Source organism: Gobio gobio, assembly GCF_949357685.1.
Source record: "Gobio gobio genome assembly, chromosome: 23".
In the NCBI taxonomy this organism is placed as follows: Eukaryota; Metazoa; Chordata; class Actinopteri; order Cypriniformes; family Gobionidae; genus Gobio; species Gobio gobio.
The window spans coordinates 38658716-38683599 of NC_137119.1; the positions used below are offsets into that span (position 1 = coordinate 38658716).

At 36.9% G+C, this 24884-nt stretch overlaps 2 protein-coding genes across 3 annotated transcripts in view; one reads left to right on the plus strand and one right to left on the minus strand.

Annotated features, from left to right (window-relative positions):
- rhot2 (ras homolog family member T2) overlaps positions 1-17453 on the plus strand; it is a 33931-nt gene extending 16478 nt beyond the window's left edge. The window contains exons 13-19 of one of the 2 annotated variants that reach the window (XM_079805730.1): positions 57-202; positions 6711-6811; positions 6910-7040; positions 9204-9284; positions 9360-9482; positions 11904-12103; positions 15609-17453. In XM_079805730.1, coding sequence (XP_079661856.1) covers positions 57-202; positions 6711-6811; positions 6910-7040; positions 9204-9284; positions 9360-9482; positions 11904-12103; positions 15609-15726 — 900 coding nt within the window. In that variant the 3' untranslated portion in view covers positions 15727-17453. The remainder of the gene's footprint in view (positions 1-56; positions 203-6710; positions 6812-6909; positions 7041-9203; positions 9285-9359; positions 9483-11903; positions 12104-15608) is intronic. The other variant, XM_079805731.1, reaches the window with a different exon arrangement.
- Positions 17454-22834: 5381 nt separating this feature from the next.
- Positions 22835-24623, minus strand: h1-0 (H1.0 linker histone). Its single transcript, XM_079806306.1, has 2 exons — positions 24038-24623; positions 22835-23913 (listed from the first exon to the last, which is right to left on the minus strand). Exon 2 carries the CDS (start codon positions 23903-23905, stop codon positions 23306-23308), a length of 600 nt encoding a protein of 199 aa, XP_079662432.1. The 5' UTR covers positions 23906-23913; positions 24038-24623; the 3' UTR covers positions 22835-23305.
- Positions 24624-24884: the final 261 nt, after the last annotated feature.

Sequence of the window (24884 nt, forward strand, 5' to 3'; positions counted from 1 at the left end):
CTCTAATGAACGTTGCGTGCTTCATTGGGCTGATGATTGTGTCTCTCCTCCTGCAGGATAAGGATTCAGCCCTCTCTCCCGCAGAGCTGAAGAATCTGTTTAGTGTTTTACCCTACATGCCCTGGGGCCCTGCGGTGTACAGTAATGTCCCCCTAACCGACGACAGCTACATCTCCCAACACGGATACTTCTGCCAATGGATGTGAGTGAAGGTTCAAATAGCACAATACACTTTTAAATGGATCCTTTTTCTTTCGGGGAGTCACTTTTTTAATGTTTACTTTGTGCCCTCTCTCTCTAGAGCTGATACAGGGTACCCGCGGGATCTTAAAAAGTCTTAAATGTCTTTAAATTTAAAAAGTCTTAAATTCGCTGAAGTATTGAGTTCTAGGTCTTAAATAATTTTAGACGGGTCTTAATTTTCCTACGACCATGTAACGCTACCTCTTGCTCATTGAAATGCTCCCGCAGCGCTTTAGAGAGAGAGAGAGAGAGAGAGAGAGAGAGAGTGTGTGTGTGTTGTTGGTTTGTTTTTTCGCTAGTGAGAGACCAACATGCATCTTATATTGCAGCCAATCAGCTTTCATGTTATTGGCGCGGGTCTCTTTCGGATTGTACCACAGACACATCAAACGGATTGTATTCTTCAGCTTCAGTCCTCCAGTTCTTCCAGTTCCGCGATCGTGAAAGCGAAGGCGAATCTTTCTTACCTGCCATCTCGCATAATGACCAAATAAAAATATGATATGCCCGATAGCACTAAAAAAAAAGAGTTTAAAAAGGGATGTAAACCCCGAATTCAATACTGACACACGGACCGATGTCAGACTGGCCGCGGATTCTGTGCACACGTTTGCCGCCTGTCAGCGCTCGCGCGAGTGTACTACCGAATCTAGGCACATTACTGTAGGTCTTAAAGTGAGAGCAAACCAATATAGCCTAGCCTATACCCAACCCTGCCTGTGTCGTTAATATTAATCAAACAACAACAACGGGGAAAAACAAACAGTAGCCTACCTAAACTTAAAGCACTGTTTGTATCTGTATTAGGGATGCAACAATACAGTTAGTCCACGGTTCAATATATACCTCGGTTTTTAACCACGGTTTTCGGTTCGGTTCGGTTCTGATGGCTTGTACATCAGTTTTTTGTTATTCTATTCTTAAGCGACAGGAACAGCAAGAGGTTAAGGAGAAAAAAGACTATTTTTTAATTGCAATAGTCTTTCTTCATTTTACTTAAAAGAATTAAAAACCTTACTTAAACTTAAAACCTTAAAACCTAAAAAAAAACCTTGTACACATTCCTAGTGTAATGTATAATATAAAAAAAATATATATATATATAAAAAGATTTACACTGGCAGCTCAGAGCTGTACAGCAGCATTTAAGTATGAAATTGAATGAATAAATGTAAAAATAAAACTACATAGACTTCACTATAAAATATACACTGATTCTTATTAAAGCTACTGTTTTAAAGTTTTTCAGTCAAGAGCAGTGAGTGATTTTCTCTTTGTCTTTTGTTGTTGTATTAACATTAAATGGATAGTTCACTCAAAAATGAGAAATGAATACAGGTTTGGAATAATATTAGAGTGAGTAAATAATGACATAATTTTAGAGGTTTTAGAACCGCGTGTTCACTAGGCGTCCATCATGCAGACAAGCGCCGATTTTACTTTCACTTTAGACATAACCGACTGTGTTTATGTAAACCTTATGTGTATTTGACAGTATTAGCGCAGTAAGACGATTAGTCCAGTAATCACGTGTTTGACAAGCGTTTAGTGCGCGCGCTCGGAAAAGCGCATTAAAACCGCGCACACGCCGGCAAGGCTTTAAAACGCATGCAAATAATGAACTTTCGTGACTGTGAATTACTATAGTGTTCCGTGAGTATAACTCCACCACTAACGTGTGATGTGAATGTATGTCGCGTTGTTCAGTATTGGGATGGAGGCAAATGATAGAATTTGTAGAAAAATACTTAATTAAATGCAAAACCGCAATTCACAAGCACGTATTGAACCTTGAAGGCCGTACCGAACGGTTCAATATTATATTGAGAATTGTGGCATCCCTAATCTGTATATTTAAGTTGTATTTATTTGTCCTATTGTCAAACAAGATTCATGCATTTTGTTTGTTTTATTGCCATGTGCATCTAACATAATGATATGGTAAATGTGGCATCCTAATTATGAAAAAAAAAATGCACATTTCTGAAAATGTCCACCACAAAATCAGTAATTTTGATCTCACAAAAAATGTATATACATACACACACACTACCGGTCAAAAGTTTGAGAACGGTAAGATTTTTTTTTTTTTTAAAGAAGTCTCTCCTGCTCACCAAGGCTGCATTTATTTGATCCAAAATACAGCAAAAACAGTATTATTGTGATTTTTTTTTTTTACAATTTAAAATAACTATTTTATATTTCAATAGATTTTGAAATGCTATTTATTTCTGTGATTCAAAGCTGAATTTTCAGCATCATTACTCCAGACTTTAGAGTCACATAATCCTTCAGAAATCTTTTTATTACTTTCTATTTCAGATAAATACTGTTCTTTAGAACTTTCTATCCATCAAAGAATCCTAAAAAAAAAGTTTTACACAACTGTGTTCAACACTGATAATAATCATAAATGTTTGTTGATCATCAGATCCTCATATTAGACTGATTAGTGAAGGATCATGTGACACTGAAGACTGGAGTAATGATGATAAATTCAGCTTTGATCACAGGAATCAATGACACTTTACTATATATTCACAACAGTACAGTCACAATATTACAGCTTTTTTGTATTTTTAATAACATAAATGCAGCCTTGGTGAGCAGAAGAGACTTATGTAAAAACATTTTAAAAATCTTCCCGTTCTCAGACTTTTAACCGGTAGTGTGTTTGTATATTAATCCTGGTGGGATTGAGCTATGAGGAAGTGCAAGTTTACTAATACTTTGTTCAATTTGAATAAATTAATTTGCTTTGCAAGTAATTTTGTGATTCTGCATTCACTTTTGTACGTTTTTTTTTTTTTATTATAGGTCTTAAATTTAATTCATAATGGTCTTGAAAAGGTCTTAAAAAGTCTTAAATTTGACTTGGTGAAACCTGCAGAAACCCTGGCTGATAGTATTGATACACACTGAACCTGTTCGATTCAATTCAGAATTTTTTTTTTTTACTTTAAAATACTCCATCACTGGAAGCACCACTGTGGCGAAATAATTCAGTATATCAGTCAATTTTAAAAGGATTAATTAAAAGGATCTAATCGAAAGAGTCATTTGTTTGTGAATCAGACTACATTGGTTGTTAGGGCTGGGTAAAAAATATAGATTTTTCAATTTTAATCGATTCTCATTTTTAGGAACCGATATTGATTCTTAAATCCCATGAATCGATTATTCATTCTGTTTTCAGTTGATGAATGAACGGAGCATTGTAGCGCGCCTCCCATCCGATAAATCGCAATAATCTTTGTGCTTTGTTACTATTGATATGAAACAAAGTCACCGATTTTTAAATTCCAAAACATAAATACCGTTTCAGCTCAGCTCAAGAGAAGTGGCAAATGAACTGATCTGCACCTTAATATCAGTTACAGCGCAAAATAAACGTGAATGAACATCTGAAAGTGTGTTAAAAGAGAGTACAACTTACCGAAATCCATATCATGTCACATGGAATCGCTCAATCAGTGTTTCAACCGCTGAAAGACATCAGTAAAACGGCTCGTAAACAATGTCATGTAACGTCACATTTACCTCAGAAAAACCATATCCAGTGTCCATAAACTCATTAGTCAGCTAGAAAAATGTACTCTAGAGAGGAGCATTTTGCTAAATATATGCACCATATTACATATTCATTATCATTTTTAATGTTCTTCAATATTTAATGCATGTTTGAATAAATCTGGCAAGTTTTTATGACAGCCACCATTTAAATGTCATTTCATAAAACGAATTGGAGTAGAAATATGAATAAATAATTGTAAAGTTAATATTATAACTTTATTATTATTTAAAAAAAACATCTTTGAGTGTAATTTAAGCTTTTGTATACAAATCAGTTATTTTTTACCTTCAACATTATAGTAACTACCAACTGACTCCCATAGTTTACAACATTGCTTTCCTTGAGAAATTTTGCCATGTATTGTACCTGATATATCCAAAATAATCGCTATTGAATCAAATCGAATTGTGACATTTGTGTCAATACCCAGCCCTTCTGGTTGTGCTGTATTGTTTATGATTAACTAAAAAAAACAGTTGATAACAGTCATTTGTTTGTGACATGGACTACACTTGATCTTTATTATGATTCACTAAAAATAACCTGTTCTTATGAGTCATTTATGGTTTCCAAGAAAGAACCAGTTTATAAATGAATTACACATGAATTACACTGAATTACAGTTTGTAAACAGAATTGCACTGTTTTTATGACTCAGTCCATGTGACTGAGAGTCATTTGAATCAACACCGCACTGGCTGCATTGTATGTACAATATATGATTTTCTAAAAAAAAAAAAACTTGTTCATAAGAGTGAATTTGTGAATCAGACAGAGGTGGACAGTATTTTTACTTTACTCAAGTACATTTTGGAGAAAAACCCTCCATTTTCCTCTATTCCCTCCCTATTCTAGCTTATGCTACTCTAAGTAATGTCCAAAACGTACATTTTTCAAGTATTGTCCAAAACGTACATTTTTCAAGTATATGTACTTTTTCTTTGGAAAACTTTTACTTCACTACATTCCAAAGCATAATGTTGTACTTTTTACTGCACTACACTTAAGCAGAGTAAAAATACTTCACTACTGTCCGCCTCTGGAGTCAGACTCGTTCCCCTGTGTGTACTTGATCCAATAAAAACTAGACGTTTGTGAATTGCTATATTTTATAAACTATTTATTATAACTAGGGCTGTCAAAAGATTAATCGCAATTAATCGCACCCAAAATAAAAGTTTGTGTTTACATAATATATGTGTGTGTACTCTGTTAATTATTATTTATATATACAGGGCTCCAGAGTGCGACTAAAATTTGAGAGTGTGCGACTGAATTTGACATCCAGTAGCACATGTGCGACCAGTAAATTTGCCTGCTGTCGGTACTGGAGAAATTAAGAAAATACACTTACTAATTATAATTGATAGACGTTATGTCTGGCAAATTCTATCTTTGCCAGCCGTTTCTATATGAGATAATATTAAACCGTGATTTGTCCGTGATGTATTTTTGCCATTCGCAATCCAGAAGAGAGAGAAAGCGAGCAAACTCACGTGGAGCTACAGCAAACTCAACACCACAGTCAGCTTAATGAGGGACGATGGCCAAGAGAACTACACAGAAGTTTAGCTTAAACTTTAGGGATGTGCTGTGATATTAATCTAATTTTATTTTCGATTTTGGCTTCCAAGAATTATAAAAAGATGATATGAGGTAAAACTATTCCTATAGCCGTGTTCAGTCAAGCTCATCCTTCCCTTCACAGCTGAGCTGTCATTTCTCCTTAAACCTAAACTAAACGTCAGATTCAGTGATTGTTGTAAACTGCAGTCTCTACTGTTGCTAAACTGCGGGATGTGTTTGATAATAAAGAGCTATTAAATGCACAATAATCCGCGCAAGAGACGCTGTTTCCAACTTCAAGGCGGCTTATGTGTGTGTGCTGCGAAATGGACCGACTTGCACTTAATATTTTAGGCTTCGTGTGCGCGTCTAAACCATCTAATAAACAACAAATAGCCGGTGTCAAATTGACCGGATTGGAGAGTAGTTATTTTAACAGTTTATATCTTAAATGGGCGTAAATAGTTTGGAGAAATAGGAGAATATGATATTATTAGTTCTACATTCGATCGGTCTTAAAGGGGCAGCGTCTAATAAACCTGCTGACGATTGAGCCATTACCGGATCGATAAGCAGTATCGGTAAGAGTAGTAATACCATTAAAACCTTAACGATACCGATCCCTATTAGTAATACAGTGGAAATTAGTAGATTTGGTTAGCATGTTGATTTACGGTGTGCGCCCCTAAAATTTCTGGTTGTGCCCCTAAAATTTTCAGTTGGGGGCCACTGTGCTCCTAGTGAAAAAAGTTAGTCTGGAGCCCTGTATATAAATACACACAAGCATGTATATTTTTAAGAAAAAAATATTATTTTTATATATAAAACATTTATATTTATATATATATTATAGATTATATAAATGTATATACATGCAAATATTTCTTAAATATATACATGAATGTGTGTGTATTTATATATAAATAATAATTAACAGAGTACACACACACATTATGTAAACACAAACTTTTATTTTGGATGCGATTAATCGCGATTAATCTTTTGACAGCCCTAATTATAACTCAACAGAAAGATCTTTTTTGGTATTCTTGTTTTATCCCATCACATTAAATTTGGACTGCGAACTTGGGTAAAATAAGACTTCTTTTGACTATATTCAGCAGGAGTGACGTAGAAAAAAAAGTGCAGGAAACTGACAGAGAGGTTGCGTTTAATCCGAAATTTGTATCCAACCCTACATCTAAAATCAGAACATGAATCATTTCTGTATTATTATTATTATTATTATTATTATTATTATTATTATTACACATTCCCTGTTCAGTAGTTATGGCTTTAATGTGAATTGTAATTGGATAAACTGCAGGTTATCTGCTTATCTGGATGTCCACCGGTGTTTGGAGCATCTGGGATACCTCGGGTATCCGATTCTAATGGACCAAGCGTCCCAGACCTCCGCCATCACAGGTAATGAGATCCACACACAGACCTAATTTAAAACTTAATATGTTTGATCAAACGGATACTGAAGAATATTTCTGTTTTTTTCTGTGTGTGTATATTAGTAACTAGAGAAAAGGCATTAGACCTGGACAAGAGACAGACTCAGCGGACTGTGTTCCTCTGCAAAGTGATCGGTCCACGCGGAACGGGAAAGACGGACTTCCTTCGAGCTTTTCTGCAGAGAAGCACTGAGGTGAGAGTGTGGCTTGAAAGCAAAACTTGTGTTTGTAAGTACATCTCTGAAACATGAATTACTCTAATGTCCCCCTGGAATACGGCTTAGAGCAAGCGACCATGTAAAGTGGTTAATATTAGTTTCAAATGACAAGCCATGTTTGAGGTCGATGAATGATAGGCGAATGTTTCGATTTCCTGCCCGACGTAATTACTACATGGACCAGTTGTGTTAACAATCTGTCCCTTACAGACTGCGTGCACTTCCTGCTGAGTTATTTTTCTGCGAGTGCGACTTGGCAACTAATTAAAATTTGGTTGACTAAGCCTCTTCTCGTCGACTATTAGGAGGCAGCCCTAGGGAATAGTGCTTTAGATAGTTTTACACTAGAAAGAGGTTTTCTTGCTTTACTTCTGATGTTCTTCCACAGTTATAATCTGTCTAGAGCCATATTCGGACTGTAATTGTTTCTCACGTGGAAGTCCGTAAAAATAAATTTGCATGCCACCTCAGTGATAAAACTTTTCGAGCGAGTTTTGTGAGCCTGTGCACCTGGGAATGCGCTGCTCACGTGTTCAATAACATGATTGTATGCTGTAAATAAAATGTCATATGCTTGGTATAAAAAGAATAAATGCATATTTAATTTAATAATAGGAAAATACTAATACTAATTATTTAATTATTTAAATCTGTTTAAAAATAGGGAGATATATAGACGCACATTATAGTTAAAATGGTCTTGTATTTTATCTCAAAATAAAGGATGCATTTTTATTCCACATGGAAATGAGCCGGAATAAGTGAATAAAACCTCTTATTTACATGCAGTGAACATAAAGCTGCTTGGTTATTTTAACATATCGTCGCTGTCCGATGAAAACCACGTATGTCCATTTTGCCGATTTTGAGATTTTTCGACGGATTGAATGTCCAGGTTCATTTCCGTATACAGTATGCTTCACATAACTAAATGGCCAATGAAAAGTTGTGAAATCATGTCATCTGATTTTCTCGTATATCCATTTGGTGTCAAAGCTGTCAATCGCGCCGCGTATCTCCCGCCCTGTGGAAGCATCTCACCGGTCTCGTGAAGTTTCATCGAAGCTCAGCACTGGATAGCCGAAAGTACGACATTGAAGCTCTCCACAGTTTAGTTCTAATCTAGTTCTTCACAGATTAGTTTGCTTGCTAGTATGTAAATAAACTCGGTCTCATTGATAAGATTCAAACTTTTTTTTCCCCAGTCAAACTGATCAAATTATAGCCTGTAATGCTACTGTCATGATTGTCACTAGAACATGCCTCACTCATACTGCGATCACCGCTTGCCAGAGGCTGAGAATGTCCAGCACGTATTCCTCTGTCAGTATGAAACGCCACTTGGCCATTCTAATTAATGATCGGAAGAACGCGTATCGACCACCGTTACTGTAAAATATGCACGTATGTCCATTTAAACTCAATTTTGGTCAAATGTGGATTATATCATTACACTGGCAAGAATATGGTTACATGTAAAGATGCCGTACCAAGTATGACAACACTACATTCAACTGCTTTTGAAATACGGTGGTTTTTTCACTTCCTGAAAAGTAACCGTTTTGGACATACGTGAGTTTCATCGGGCAGTGACGATATATATATATATTTTCTGCGGTAATAACGGCCCATTTCAAAGGTTTACGTGCTTTTCTTCTTTTTCTCTTTTGAGCGGTGATGAAAGATGGCTCTTGTAAATACTTTCCAGCATTTCAGTAATAAAAGTGTAGGCTAGATCTTTAAAATGCATCCAAATTACAGTGAAGCGCAAAGGTATGGTGCTCCGCAGGGGTCAAAAAGGATATAAACAGTGATATTTTGAAGTGATATATTCTTGAAAACTAGAGATGTGGATTCTGACGGCAATGACCACACAACGTTTGTGTTTGTCGAAAAACAGTAGGTAATTCGGCCGGGGATTTTTACGCGGGTGGTGGGAGAGAAACACTGATATTCTGGATTCAGACGGCAATAAAATCCCAGACTAGCCTCTGTCAATGATGAAAATACCTTGTGACCCCACGAGAAACAATTATCCTCCGAATAGGGCTTAAGAAATATTTTTCCATCTTGTGATTCCAAGTAATCTCCTTTAGATCTACCAAATATTTACAATGCTGATGATGTGTTTATTTTCAGAGAAATGACGGCGACCCCGGTCCACCCTCGATATACACCATCAACACCGTCTCCGTAGCCAATCAGGACAAGTACCTCATCGTAAGTGCCGTCTCAAGCTGTACACACATCCGATTTTATTGGTTTCCCGCCTGACGTGCGTGTTATTCCTCGCAGCTGGAGGAGGTGGATGTGGAAACAGAGTTTCTAAAAGCAGCAGATGCAGCGTGTGATGTGGCGTGTCTCATGTATGATATCAGCGACCCGGACTCGTTCAACTACTGTGCTAGTATATATAAGGTAAGAATCAAGATGCTTTAGTTCTGGAGGAATGCTCGACAAACTCTGACACACGCATCACTCATATATTTATTAATCACATGAAATATCAGATCATCCAAATGAATGAACTCATAATGTCCTTGCACAACCTGATATCTGTCAGTGAATAATATATGATGATGTGAGTTATTAATTTCTCCAGAAGCCTGTTTGGCTAACATGCACTCTTCCTATAAAGCGAATCGAGTCTCTTCAGAAAATTTGGACTAAAGTGCTCGATTACTTTTACGATTTCTTTATGAATTGTTTGAAGTGTCGAAGTGGTGGTTGAGTAAGGAGGAACAGAAATCTTAGCCTGGTCCTACCAGACTCTCGTACATAAACTGAGTTCTGGCTGTCTTTCTCTGCCTTTGAGAAAATGAGAGCTCAGACGAGCTGATCTGGAATTTTCTCCCCCTTCCTCTGCTTTGCCCGCCCAGAGCATTCGGAGAAAATAGATTCAGTTTATGTCAGCACAGTCTTTACAAACAGATTTTACTATATGGATTCGACAGCACCGCGACAAACAGTGAGTAACAGTGTTCATTAATGCCTGATCTGTGATCAGTGATTTCTGATGTGTAGCTAATCATTCAAGTTCACTCAGACTTTCTTTCTAGATCATTTAATGATCGCCGTCTTGATGCCCTAAGCGTAATGCATCAGTGAATCAAGCCAGTGACTAAAACGATCGTTTCTGTTAGTAGCATGAAACAAATCCGTTTTTTAAGTGATTAAACTAAAGAAAGCGATCAGAGAACACTCTTTATAACGTTTGGATCTGTCAATCACACGTCGCGAGTGTATCTGCAACAAACAATACAGCGAAATACACAAACATACTCATTACAAATGACAGTAAACAAGCACATACACACCTATTGTCTTTTCGGGGGGTGCTAAACAAACTGTAAACTTTAAATCCGCTTAAACCCACTGAATGATGAACCGCGAGCTCTCACGAGCGCTCCCTCTTTTTTCATATGGCTCCGTAGACTGCAACACCCGTCAAAATAAAAGTCCCTACTTATTTACACAGATAATACAGACCTAAAACCTATTTAAACGCACAGAAATGTCAATAATGTACACAAAAACAAATTATAAGATTTATTACAATGAAGTCTGTTACAATAAAACTATGCCTCCTCCGCCACATAATCTAGCACTCATTTCAAATGCAAAGATGTCAGCCAATCACAACAGTGGGCGTTTTCACTGGAGTTTCACAGCAGACACGCCCCTTCAAACAGGGCATTCAAGCCAGAGGGGTAATAACAGTATAGAAAAAATGCCTTTTATTTCTAAATTATGACATTTTTTTTATGTTAAAATCATACTAACAATATAAGTACACCTCAGGGGAAACATTATATAATAATCGAAAAATGCCATGCCATGGGACCTTTAAATAACACAAAAACATAAAACATATCCTATGACAGCTATTTATTGCACAAATAAATGCACAGCCATTCGCATGTTCTCTGTATAGAAAATATATAAATGAACACGCTGTTGCATCATTGATAACTTTTGAGACTTTTTTTGCAGTGTTTTATGAGCCGTTTGATCGGTTAATGGGCCGTAAAGAGAGGTTACACTCACAGTGTGGATGAATCGCGTTTGTGTGAAGACTCGGGATCTACTGAAGAGAACTTGTGCGACGCAGAAACTCTTACAGAGCAAAAATAATCACTCGTTTTTGATCCATTAATGCATCTCTCACTTAAGATCTCACTTACTTTTACGAATGCGATCTCACTCTTTGAAGCGCCTGTCAAACAACGCGTGCTGCTATGTTAAGCGAGGCATCTTCTCATAGGATAAGGACACGCAGACTCGTGAATAATTAACCAAGACGTCTTATCATAGGATAAGGACACGCAGACTCGTGAATAATTAACCAAGACGTCTTATCATAGGATAAGGGCACGCATACTCATGAATAATTATGAGACATCGATGAGTCATCGCTGTATTATAGTACGACAAAACGTCACATTCTGTGACGTTAATACAAAAGATGAATTTAAACCCGGAAGTTGAATATAGCGCAATTTTTTTTTTTTTTATGAACTAGTTTTCTCCTACAATCAAAATGAATGGATGGTAACATGGTTTCATGACCCTTTAATGACAGAATTTTAGTTTTTTGGGTGAACTAACCATTTAATGACTAAATGGCACATTTGAATGTGTGTTGTGTTTGATCATTAAGTTTCCTAAAGACCATGTGATTAAACCAGGACTGTGATAGCTCATTGTCACTGTGATAAACCAGAGATGGTTTCATATTATTTCTGATTTAAGTGCCATTAGAGTTGACAAAATCAAACTGACTCGATTTAAAACAGTGACTGTGTATGTGTAATGTATGTGTTTATTATTCCTCTGTAGCAGCACTATATGGACAGCGGGATCCCGTGTGTGGTGGTGGGCTCCAAAGCTGATCTGATAGAAGTCAAACAGCATCATGGGATGAGCCCGTCTGAGTTTTGTTACAAACATCGGCTGCCTTCACCCCTCCATTTCTCCGCGCTGCTCTCACACACTCACACACACATTTACAGCAAGCTCACCTGGGCCGCCATGTACCCGTAAGTACACACGCATCTTACCATTTATTTTTAAATGTATACAAAAAGCAAAAATTGACAACTTCACCCTTTCATTGAAATACTATAAAAAATGTGTTAAAGATGTTGTAAGCATATTGCGTAGTTTCTTAAAGTGCTAGAAGTTCTTGATTTTTACTTTTTGAAATGTAAGTCCTTGAAAACCCTTGAAAACAGACATATTTATGAAAATGTATTTAATTTATATTGTCTTTCAATAATTCAAGCACTTTTTAGTGTTTAATTTCATTGCTAAAACAATCATTTCATGCAAAATTAACACTGCAGCCCGTCTGATATCGATATAGAGCCATTTTTCATGGCTATGAGTGTGATATTGCACATATAAATATCCAAGTGTATGATACAGCTTTTATTCTTCAGGTCAATCATATATTCATGAGGGAAAAAATCAGTTTGAAAAATAGGGAATCTGTCATAGTATCCTTTCAATTGTTAAAGTTACCACAGTCATTGCTTGTACCACACTTTATTTGTGCCATTTTATTTACTTAGTTTATTTTTATAAAAAGATAATAAGGATATGATTTGATAAGTGAGATCTCTGATTGTAGTCCTAAAAAAACAAAAAAGTTGTACGAACCCTGGGTAACGCAATCAAATGGCAAATTATGCCAACATAATGTTTGGCCAGGCTGTCATACAAAGAAATAATGCAAAAAGAACCAATTCAATATTTATAACTGATTATGTTGTAGTCAGTGTAATCTTTGTTTTCCCTTCATATTTAACTACTTAACCCGCACCGGTTCGTGGGCGGGGGGGTTGACGGAAGTGGGGGGGTGTGTACTTTTATTTACTTTTGTTTTATCCAAAATATTCAATCAACTATCACAAACTATGCATCATTTGAAAGCTAAAACACTCAAGATTCATGTTCTGAACTTGTTTTTGCAATAAATACACCAGAGAGGAAAGGGTTAAATGAAACGCTAAAGGACCGTCCATGTAAACATTAGCAAAATATTAGCGTTACTCATCTTTCATCTCCTGTCGTTCAGATCAGATCGGACGAATCCAATAAACACCCGCATACATCTCTGTGTAAGAGTCCATTCTTCAAAATGCATCCCACTTTTTAATCCAAAACAACGAAAAAATAGGGAAAAAACTAAAAATCCTCCGTTGTTTGCAAGAGAGTTTTGAGTTAGCGTGATCAATCATGTCCATTTTCAATGAAATATCGATTCTTATCCGTGTCTGGCAAACTCCCCCTGCAAGAATAGTTTCTCCCACGTATTTTAAACCCTCCCCCGTCTCTCTCCTTCAATCAGAGACTCTTCTGGGATGCATCATATAGAGGAAGTGCCTTACAGGCTTGGTGAGCTGTCAATCATTGCGCCCATGGTTTTCGTTGGATAAAGGCACTCGGTGCCCAGCCAATGCCTTTCCAACAAAGGTTTGATTGATGGACTTAGTAACCAATCAAAAGGCATTATCTTGCGCAGTTTGCGTAAGTAGGCTTTGGTGAATACTGTTTTTGCGCTGGCTGCGCGTTCTCCATGGCGCAACTGCAGTGGAGCGCGCTGTCTCTCACTGACGCTTCCCATCAGCTAAATGAGTTTTTTACACTTTGTAATCTCTGTAAATAGTTGCTTTAGTTTTTCAGTAACTGTTTATCCATTATAATTAGTAGTATATTGCAGTTTATTGCAGATTTATTTGAATGAAAAACTACTCTTTACAATAGCAAATGTTCTGAAATAAATGGCCTTTTTGAAATGACGCCTAGACTTTTCTTGACATAAAAGCTCACAGAAGCTACATTACTGAGAGAATCATCCTCATATTTGAATCATGACATGATTAGACATTCAGTTTTATATTTAAGTTATTTTCAGGCTCTTAACATTAAATTATAATATTTTTTTCCCTAAGTGAAAACAAAAAACGTGAGTCACTTACATGTATATTACTCTGTTCCCATATTACTTTGAGTTATTATGACTCTTGGGTAGCAATATTTCAAGTGTCTAGTTTAAAATAAGACCAGGTTTATGAATATAGACCATAGGGTTTAAGAGCTGCAGACATTTTCATTTGGGTATATCGTTTTCAAAGAATTCTCAAAAATGGGGCGCTTGTTAAGAGGTTAAAATATTAAAATATATATATTCCTCACTTTTAGGGTTGTTAAAAACAAATACACATACATATATGGGTCAATGACATATTTTTTGTGTCCGAATTCATTATTTGCCTAAAAAGAATTTGAATAAATACATGTCACATATCAAATTGATCTACAATATTTCCTTTATAAGAAACCCTTTTAATTTTTTGGAAATTCAATTGACTTTTTGAGTTGTGGTGTTTAAAAGACCCAAAATGTCAGTTGGTGCGACCATCCGAACATACAAGCACAGAACAAAACTGTAATAAAAAGGTTCATTTTCTCAGTAAAATTCTTAATCAAATAGTTTGGCATGATTTCACATTTAATTCCTTATTAATGAATAGTGTATCAGTCCTATTTCAAAACTATTCTATTACTTAAAAAACTTTTGTCCGAAAAATGTACTTCTCCAATTGTCAAGGAGGGGCGACCGACATAAAAATGCCATTTTATGCAATGTTACTTTAAGAAAACCATGTGACAGCATTTGACATCACACAGAAGACCCCAGAGGACCCCTTTGATGCAGTAACAATGTTAATCACCCGTCATAAATATTAGATAATTTGACATTTTTGAGTAATGATGACCCCTGGAAAACTTTGAAAATGTGTATATGAATTGGACTAAAAGGGCAATACATAAAGAAATGGACAGGGAATTTACCATGTGATATGCATTTTAGACACTACAATGATTTATATCTACATATTTTCAGTAGTGCTAAGAACATTAAATGTATATTATTTTAAATGAATATATGGTCGCACCACCTGACATTTTCTGGTTGGTAAAATCAGAAATCTTTTTTAATAATGAATGAATGCTGTCTTAAAAGCTGTAAAACCAATATGAATCAACACCATACATTTTTTTGGACATAAAAATGCATTTTAAAACTTTTGCTTAAAATAATTTTTTTTTATCTTAACCTTATTTGTCATTGACCCATATATTTTCATTTATAAATTTAAATGTGATGATTTTTTTATTAAATTGCTAAATTAAACTCTTTGCAATCTTTCATGAAAATAAAAAGTTATGACTGCTTTTGTTTTTGAGTTGATGTCGCCAAGCCCTCTTATTCTTACACCCACTTTTCATGATCCATTCCTGTTGGATAAAATGAACCGCTTTTTTTTGTTTTTCACTGAATATCACGTGGCACTCATAAATCTTTCCGCTGTGTAAAATGGCTTACAAACAAGCGCATGTTGACTTGAACAAGATGAAAGATTTGCGTATGCCAGACTAAAATTAGCCTGCTTGACTGTTTGTGTGTCATCAAGGTCACCAGAAATACTGAGTGTATTTCAATCTCTCTCTGTCTCTGTCACTTCCTGTCTGCAGGCACCTGAATGGATCAGACATGAGCAGCACGTCCTTCTGGCTGCGTGTGACTCTGGGCGCCACAATAGCCGCCATGCTGGGCTTCGCTCTATACAGAGCCTTCAGCCGACACAAATGATGCGCGCACACGTTTCTCTCACAATACATGCAGATAAACACACACTCCTTCATTTCCTGCGCTCTGTCTTGGCCTTACAGAGTCACTGTGGCTTAACAAGGGTGGGAAGCCCTGCTAGTTACAGTGACAACAACCGAATTAAGCAGTCGATTGTTTTGGGTGGTTTTTTTTTTTCTTCAGCTGGACTAAAGTATTACACACATGCTTTTACTACTACGAAAATTACTGTCTGACCTACATCGGTCGACCCCAAGAGACATGTTTCAAGAGAATGATTTAGCAGGTTATGTTTTGAATTGCACAGTTTGTAATGTATTTAAGATCTTGGGAAATCGATATGGATCAAGAATATATTCCATGTGAATGTATTCAGACACATCTCAGTGTTGGGATCAGTTCAGTTTTCGCTCAGCCATTTCAGGAAATGTCCTTCAGTTTAGTTCATAATTCACCCTCTCTGAATATTTGAGAAGCTAACGTAAGTTCTGGGTGAAATAGAAGTTGAGCTCTAGTGATATGTCACGGATGTCTATTGAAAATAACCGTTTTTGACTCATTAAAGGGATAGTTCACCCAAAAATTTTAATTAGCACATGATTTACCCGCCCTCAAGTCATCCTAGGTGTATATGACATTCTTCTTTCAGACGAATAAAATCAGAGTTATATTAATAATGTCCTGGCTCTTCCAACTTTATAATGGCAGTGAATGGTTTCTTCGTTAAAAATGTATAAAAAGTGCATCTATCCATCATATAACTGCTCCACGCGGCTCCGCTGGGTTAATAAAGGCCTTCTGAAGAGAAGCGATGCGTTTGTGTTAGAAAAATATCCATAAAGTTTGTTAAAGGCTGGATTTTGTTGCCCAGCACTATCCGCGAGAGGCGTCAAAGCGTGCGATGGTCCTGTATATCACGTCAGGGGTCACTCTTTTAGCTCAAGTCGATTTGCGTACCGCTGACCGCCAGAAGCTAGTTATTTTAGTCTATAAAGTTTTAAATATGGATATTTTTCTTCACTGCACAAAACGCGTCACATCGCTTCAGAAGGCCTTTATTAACCCGCTGGAGCCGTGTGGAGCAGTTATATGATGGATAGGTGCACTTTTATGGACTTCACAAATGACCCAACCCTTCACTGCCATTATAAAGCTTGGACGTTTTTAATATAACGCTGATTTTATTCGTCTGAAAGAAGAATGCCATATACACCTAGGATGACTTGAGGGCGAGTAAATCATGAAAAATGATCATTTTTGGGTGAACTATCCCTTTTAAGAAACAATCAACTAAACGAAGTGCATCCTCTAAATTGGCTGATATTAAACCGGAATAAATGTCCATTTCATGTTGGTTGTTTATATGCATGGACCATGACTGACACATTATCGGTGGGGGTTTTTTAAGATGCCGAGGCAAAAACCCATTGATGATTTTGAAAATAGCTAAACTGGGCCCAAAATCTTGCTTCTCCGTTTGCCTATATTGATTGTATGATCTCAGATTCCGTTTAAAATTGCAGTAGGGAATGGATGGTGTTAATAAATGTATTTTAAACGATATTTTAAGAAGATGAAATGCTCTGATGCTTTGGCCTAGTTCAGAGCCGTCCTATAGCTCAGCATAGACCGTAGAGGATGACTTGGCTGACTGTATTTAATTATTATATTGTCCGAAATTAATTCATCTCAGAGCTGTTACTGTTTATTGGACCTAACACTTTCATTCCAAAAAAAAAAAAAAAAGCCTAAAGACATGAAGCTCTGTCTTGCTAATTCATGAGAATTTGCATGTGGAGATACTCCTTCAAGAAGACAGAACCGCAATGTTCTGATTCATTGCTTTAATTTTCATAATTTCAATATTTTGTTCAGTATTAATGCCCAGGGTTAAAAACGGTGAGCCCAACTTTGAAATCCCCCAGGCTTGCGTCTCAGCTGCCATGATCTTCCAGCTTCAGTATCAAATCAGATGCTTGGAATGAAGCCAGTATGTTGTAATAGAAATATTTTGTAATAAACTAGATTTTTTTTCTGGTGATTTTGTGTACTGTGCTCTATGACATCAGCACGTTGAAAATGGCGCGTCACATGACTCGTCATATACACTCACCCTAAAGGATTATTAGGAACACCTGTTCAATTTCTCATTAATGCAATTATCTAATCAACCAATCACATGGCAGTTGCTCCAATGCATTTAGGGGTGTGGTCCTGGTCAAGACAATCTCCTGAACTCCAAACTGAATGTCAGAATGGGAAAGAAAGGTGATTTAAGCAATTTTGAGCGTGGTATGGTTGTTGGTGCCAGACGGGCCGGTCTGAGTATTTCACAATCTGCTCAGTTACTGGGATTTTCACGCACAACCATTTCTAGGGTTTACAAAGAATGGTGTGAAAAGGGAAAAACATCCAGTATGCGGCAGTCCTGTGGGCGAAAATGCCTTGTTGATGCTAGAGGTCAGAGGAGAATGGGCCGACTGATTCAAGCTGATAGAAGAGCAACTTTGACTGAAATAACCACTCGTTACAACCGAGGTATGCAGCAAAGCATTTGTGCAGCCACAACACGCACAACCTTGAGGCGGATGAGCTACAACAGCAGAAGACCCCACCGGGTACCACTCATCTCCACTACAAATAGGAAAAAGAGCCGACAATTTGCACGAACTCACCAAAATTGGACAGTTGAAGACTGGAAAAATGTTGCCTGGTCTGATGAGTCTCGATTTCTGTTGAGACATTCAGATGGTAGAGTCAGAATTTGGCGTAAACAGAATGAGAACATGGATCCATCATGCCTTGTTACCACTGTGCAGGCTGGTGGTGGTGGTGTAATGGTGTGGGGGATGTTTTCTTGGCACACTTTAGGCCCCTTAGTGCCAATTGGGCATTGTTTAAATGCCACGGCCTACCTGAGCATTGTTTCTGACCACCATGTCCCCATCCTCTGATGGCTACTTCCAGCAGGATAATGCACCGTCACAAAGCTTGAATCATTTCAAATTGGTTTCTTGAACATGACAATGAGTTCACTGAACTAAAATGACCCCCACAGTCACCAGATCTCAACCCAATAGAGCATCTTTGGGATGTGGTGGAACGGGAGCTTCGTGCCCTGGATGTGCATCCCACAAATCTCCATCAACTGCAAGATGCTATCCTATCAATAAGGGCCAACATTTCTAAAGAATGCTTTCAGCACCTTGTTGAATCAATGCCACGTAGAATTAAGGCAGTTCTGAAGGCGAAAGGGGGTCAAACACAGTTTTAGTATGTGTTCCTAATAATCCTTTAGGTGAGTGTATTTCTGTAGCAGAAATCAGCGTTGAATGCATGAATGTGTGAGGTTTGCAGCCGGCCCTCTCGTGTCAGTGAGCCCGTGTCTCATTTCCGTTCAGACTGGAGACGGTATCACGTTTCAAGAGCACTATGCAAAATACATAGAGCATACGAGATGATTGAGTTGTGTTCAACATCAAGATAAATGTCTATTGAAAACTCTCCTTTTTCATTTAATAAAAATGATATTATCAGCATGACGGTTTGAGTAATGATTTAATGATGATCAGTTCTCCAGCGGGGTTTATGATCTGAAGAGCATCTTGAGCTTCAGTGGAAGTTCACAGTCACTCCGTTTGCAGTTCATTTGATTACAGACACAGAAATCAGAAATATTTCTACATGATGTCATTTTGGTAGCGCTTTAGTTCAGGGTCCAGTTCTCATTATGAACTTATTAGCATGCATATTACTATGATATTGTCTGTTTATTAGTACTTATTAAGCACATATTAATGCCTTATTCTGCATGAGCATATTCTACATCCTAAATTTAACAACTACCTTACTAACTATTAATAAGCAGTAATTATGAGTTTATTGAGGCAAATATCATAGTTAATAATAAAAAAATGGACCCTAATCTAAAGTGACTTTAATTTTAATTTGTTTTTAAAATGTTAAATCTAATATTTCCAGGGTTATTTGAAAAAAAAAAAAGTCTGGTTTTGATTGAGGTCTCAGACTTTAAGGTTTTTTTTGTATAAGGGAAAGTACATTTTATTTCATCTTTAATCAGATAATCAATCTTTTTTGGGATTTGCTTTAATAGTCATGTTGCAGTAATACAAATTAATATTCATGTTTTATGAAGTCTGAAATGGTTGAGTATATCTCGCCAAATATATTTATTTGGGTTTTTATGACCGTTTTATTTTCATTTTTCATTTAATACAAATTATTATATCAGCATAACGGTTTGAGTAAAAATGTAATGACACAACCTGATGATTTCTTGATGGCATCTTGGGCTTCAGAAGAAAATCTGACCATCTGTGCAGAGCCACTCTGTTGTTTACAGTTCATTTGACAGAAATAGGAAATATTTCAACATGATAAAACACTTTAGGGTCCAATTCTCACTATTAATAGCTGCTTATTAGCATGCATGATATTGGCTGTTTATTAGTACTTGTAAAGCACATATTAATGCCTTATTCTGCATGAGCATATTCTACATCCCTCAGTCGTAAACTTAACACCTTACTAACTATTCAAAATATTATATATAATAATAATAATGAGTTTGAGGCAAAAGTCATAGTTAATAGTGAGAATTGGACCCTAATCTAAAGTGTGACCGTAATTTTAATTTGCTTTAAAAATGTTAAATTTAATATTTCCAGGATTATTTGAAAAATAGATTTTGATTGAGGTCTCAGACTTTAAGGGTTTTTTGCATGATGGAAAGTAATTTTATTTTACATTCACTGTAAAACATAATAAGTTGACTTTACTTAGAAAAAGTGAGGAAACCGATTGCCTTAAAATTTTCAAGTAAAGCAGAGTATTATTTTTTTGTCGGTTAAACTTAACAAAATTTGTACAGAAAACTTGTAAATGAAGTATACTTAACTCAAAATTATTGGTTATGTTAACTTGTTATTAGTGCTCACATTACTAGGAAAATATTAGGAAACCGATTGCCTTAAAATTCTCAAGTAAGCTGAACTTAAAAAAATAAGTGAAGACAAAAAGCAACAACTGAACTCCATTCAACATTTATTACTTATCAATAGTCTACAGGTACTAAAAACAATTAAGTAAGCATTACTTAATTGCATTAAGCTGTTCTTACTTAAACCGTTTAAGTTTTGTCAACTTAATTCTATCTGGGGTCTGAGGAAGTGTACTCCCAGAGTGCATTGTGGCATGAATAAAACAATTGCTTCGTTTTACGATTTTTAGCTTTATTTTACTATTTGTCTTTTGTCAGTATAACCCGAATAATGACAGCAAGTAAAATAGTAAAGGTCGTATTAATAATAAAAAATAAATAAATATTAATAAAAAATAAATCCTTGTTACCATTGTTGTGTTTTGCATGCTGAATGTTGAAGTCTGTGTGTGACACACTCAAGCATGGTCAAATGATATTGTGACAAGTATAGAGGGATTATATCAACTCAATTAAAAGGTTATGCCATAAATATCAGCAAAAATAATGTTAAAAGATCATTATTTGACATTAAATATAGTTATGTTATACATCATTAATTGACAAATATTATATATATATATATATATATATATATATATATATATATATATATATATATATATATATATATATATTTATTTATATATATATTACTTCCCTTCTTTTGAAATCATACAACTATGATTTCTTGTTGCATTGCTGCATTAATAGGAAGTTAATTACTATAATATGAATAAAGTTCCAAGTGTCCAACCAAAGGGAACACTAATCACAATTATGGTGAGAGGAAGTGGAGGAAATGAGTGATAAGTCTATAAAAAATTGCACCACCTCAAAAACACTTTGCCCGCCCGCCTGCTTGTTTTTTTGCTTTGGCAAAATGGTACTCAAACCAGTCAAGTAATGTTTATTTGAGTTTTCTAAGTAACGAAGGCATAGCATGCAAATAGTTCAGATTACTTAATTGTTTTAAGTAAGTTCAACAAATTATTGGACATTAAGTAAAGTTTACTAAAAAAGTCTTAGTAAGAACAACTGTTGGATTTTACAGTGGAGTTTACTCTGCAAGAACTAAGAAATGTGTTCATTTTCTCGAGGTGACAAGAACAAGAACATAGTTCGTTCTGGCCAGGACATTCCCTACTTCAGGAGAAAAGCAGGTGCAGAACATCTGCGCGTTAACCCCGCCCACTTTAAGTTTACCCCAGGCCTGTAGAAGTAACGTGCCAAGTTGATGCTTCTTCTGCAGAAAGCTTTACTCTCGCGTGTCACGTGACCAGAGTGTAATCGCAGCTTTTGCGGTTACAAAATCGTGTTTTATCATATCGCGATATATCGCAAATGAAATTAATCGTTCTGGCCTAATTTATACATGATATCATTTTAGTGTCCAATTCTCACTAGGAACTAGTTGCTTATTAGCATGCATATTGCTATGATATTGTCTGTTTATTAGCATTTATAAAGCTCATATTAATGCCTTTTTCCGCATGACCATAATCTACATCCCATAATCCTAAATTTAACAACTACCTTACTAACTATTAATAAGCAGTAATTATGAGTTTGAGGCAAAAGTCATAGTTAATAGTGAGAATTGTCCCTAATCTAAAGTGTAACTGGGTTGATTTTCAGTTTTTAGTTTTCTGGGTTTTTTTAGGCCTATTGTCAAATGTTTCGGTACATTTATTTTAGTTTTAGTGTTTTAACGAATACATGTATTTTAGAAGAATATGTAGCTCTGTGTGTTCATGTTTAACTAAGGCATGTAAAGACTTCAAATGTTATATTATACTGTGTATCAAACTAATATTAATGTGATCATTATTATTCAGTTTAGTTTTTTTTTTTTCATTTTGAAATTGTTTTCATTTAGATTTTATTACACGTCATCTCGGCGTAACACTGACAGGTGCAGTTCTCAGATGTGCCGCTGGGGGCAGCAGTGAGTCAAACGCCCCTCAAAACCAAGGATGCGCTTCACCTTTTGCTCTGCGATGAACTGGAAGTTGCGGTCCCCAAAGACCCTCCTTCTCTCATGGGACGGGACCAGTGTCATAGCACCCGTTTAATCTGCCCTCACTCCGTAAAAACACCAGACAAACGACTGCGTTTGAAATGAGAGAAGTTTATTGATGCACAGTATGGACATAAAATGGACAGCCATGGAACTAGACTACAATAGTCCACGTCACAAGTGTATTATGTACATCGCCATCGGTCACCGTTCTTCATACAAAGACATTTAATTATTGTTCTTCACAGTCCTAGAATGACCTACAATAAGAACATATCTTCATATCAACATATCTAATTAGCAAAAATTAATTAGAGTATGTCTGGATGATAATAATAGTGTGCAACACAGTTCAACTTAAAGAAAAAAAAAATGTCCAGGAATTTTTTAAAAATAAATAACAGTTTAGCCGGGATCTTCTTTAGAGAATCACAAAAAAGTTTCTGGAGAAACGCGCTGTAAAAATGCGGGGTTGAAGACCTTACAAAAATAACAATATACCAAAAAACATTTGCTTCAAAAAGTTTATTTACACCGAGTTTCGAATGAATCAGTCCGGTCAATTACTTCTTTTTCCCCGTTTTCCTGGCCGCTGTTTTGGGTTTGGGTTTCGCCGTTTTCGCCTTCTTGGCTTTGCTCGCCTTGGCAGGTTTGGCCACCTTCGCCTTCTTGACAACTTTCTTGGCTTTGACAGGCGTTTTCTTCTTCTCCACCGCCTTCTTCACTTTCTTCTCGGCGGCTTTCTTACTTTTCGCCGGGGATTTCGCCACTTTCTTGGGCTTGGGGGCTTTCTTGGGCTTGGCAGCGGCTTTGGCTGGCTTCTTGACTCTCACGGCTGCTGGTTTGGGTTTCTCTGGCTTCTTGACGTCTTCAGCTTTGGCCAGTTTGAAGGAGCCCGAAGCCCCGATGCCCTTGGTGTGGCGAAGGAGCCCGCTGGCCACCAGACGCTTCAGAGCGAGTTTGATCTGGGAGTCGGCGTTGTCGCCCACCTTGTAGTGGTTTTTCACGTACTTCTGGATGGACTGACGCGACGCGCCGCTGCGACTCCGGTCGGCGGCGATGGCCGCTTTGATCATCTCGGAGTATTTGGGATGCGACGTCGCTTTCTTGGAGTTTTTCGCCTTCTTGGGCTTGGATGAGGGGGTAGCTGCCGTCTCAGCCATGTTCGGTCCTGGAGGATTTCAAAGAAAGACACAGAACCCAACTGTCAAAAACTCTTTCACGAAAAAGTACAAGTTTCTTGGGAGGAAATTCCTTAGGAGCGGCTTAAAATGAGCGAATGATGATTAAATTACCTCAGCGTAACACCTCCGCCTTTGTTTAGATTCGAATTAAAATATAATTTATTCAAATAACTCTCACGAAGTGCCGCTGAAAGTGTGTATATAATTCGCCGAAGTGCGCCTGTTCTATGAAGCCTCCACGCGGACGTGATTGAGAACACCAACTGCCAGCAGCTGATCAAGCGGGCTTCCATGAAATCTGCGCAGGCTGGTTTGTGTTTCTTCCTCCTCGAACTAAGGCCGAATTCAGGCAGACTCGTTCGGTATCGATCCTCCCAACGCCACGGTCTGAGAGGGGAGGCTTTGGGCTTCACGTGCGTGTGTCGTTATAGCCTGAATTCATTGAGCCATCAACTTTTTTTCCCCGAAAATCAGCTCAAACCGGCGAGCGCGGTGATGTATTTAGCAGAATTCGCGTAAAATTAGCCCAAAACAACGAAACCGAGTCGGAAAACACCGAATGTGTCTGAAAGCCCCATCAACACACTCGAGAACAGGGTGGGTTTGATTCATGTAAAACGTCGTTTTCGTTTTTAATAAGCTGAAGTAGTTGACGAACTAACACAGTCCGGCCACTCAGTCCTCGTGACGTTTCTCCGATTATTTATTGTTAAACCTTCTATAAATTAAATGTGCGTGAAATAAAGTGTCTCACATATCGAGGGTCATATTCACACATTTCAAGAGGTGTTGGGGTAATGTATGAGCTATAGATATAAACGAGTAAAACGTTATAGTATATAAACCAGCAGCTCCTATGCTGAGTGTTCTGAGAGAAGAGCTCGGCTGTTAGGAAAGTTGCCAACGACCCAAAGACCAGCTTTACCGACCAGAACCCACCGGTACCATGGTCAGGTTG

Excerpts from the sequence above, each read along its gene's own strand:
- h1-0 (XM_079806306.1), bottom strand. The coding sequence starts at position 23,905 with ATGGCTGAGACGGCAGCTACCCCCTCATCCAAGCCCAAGAAGGCGAAA.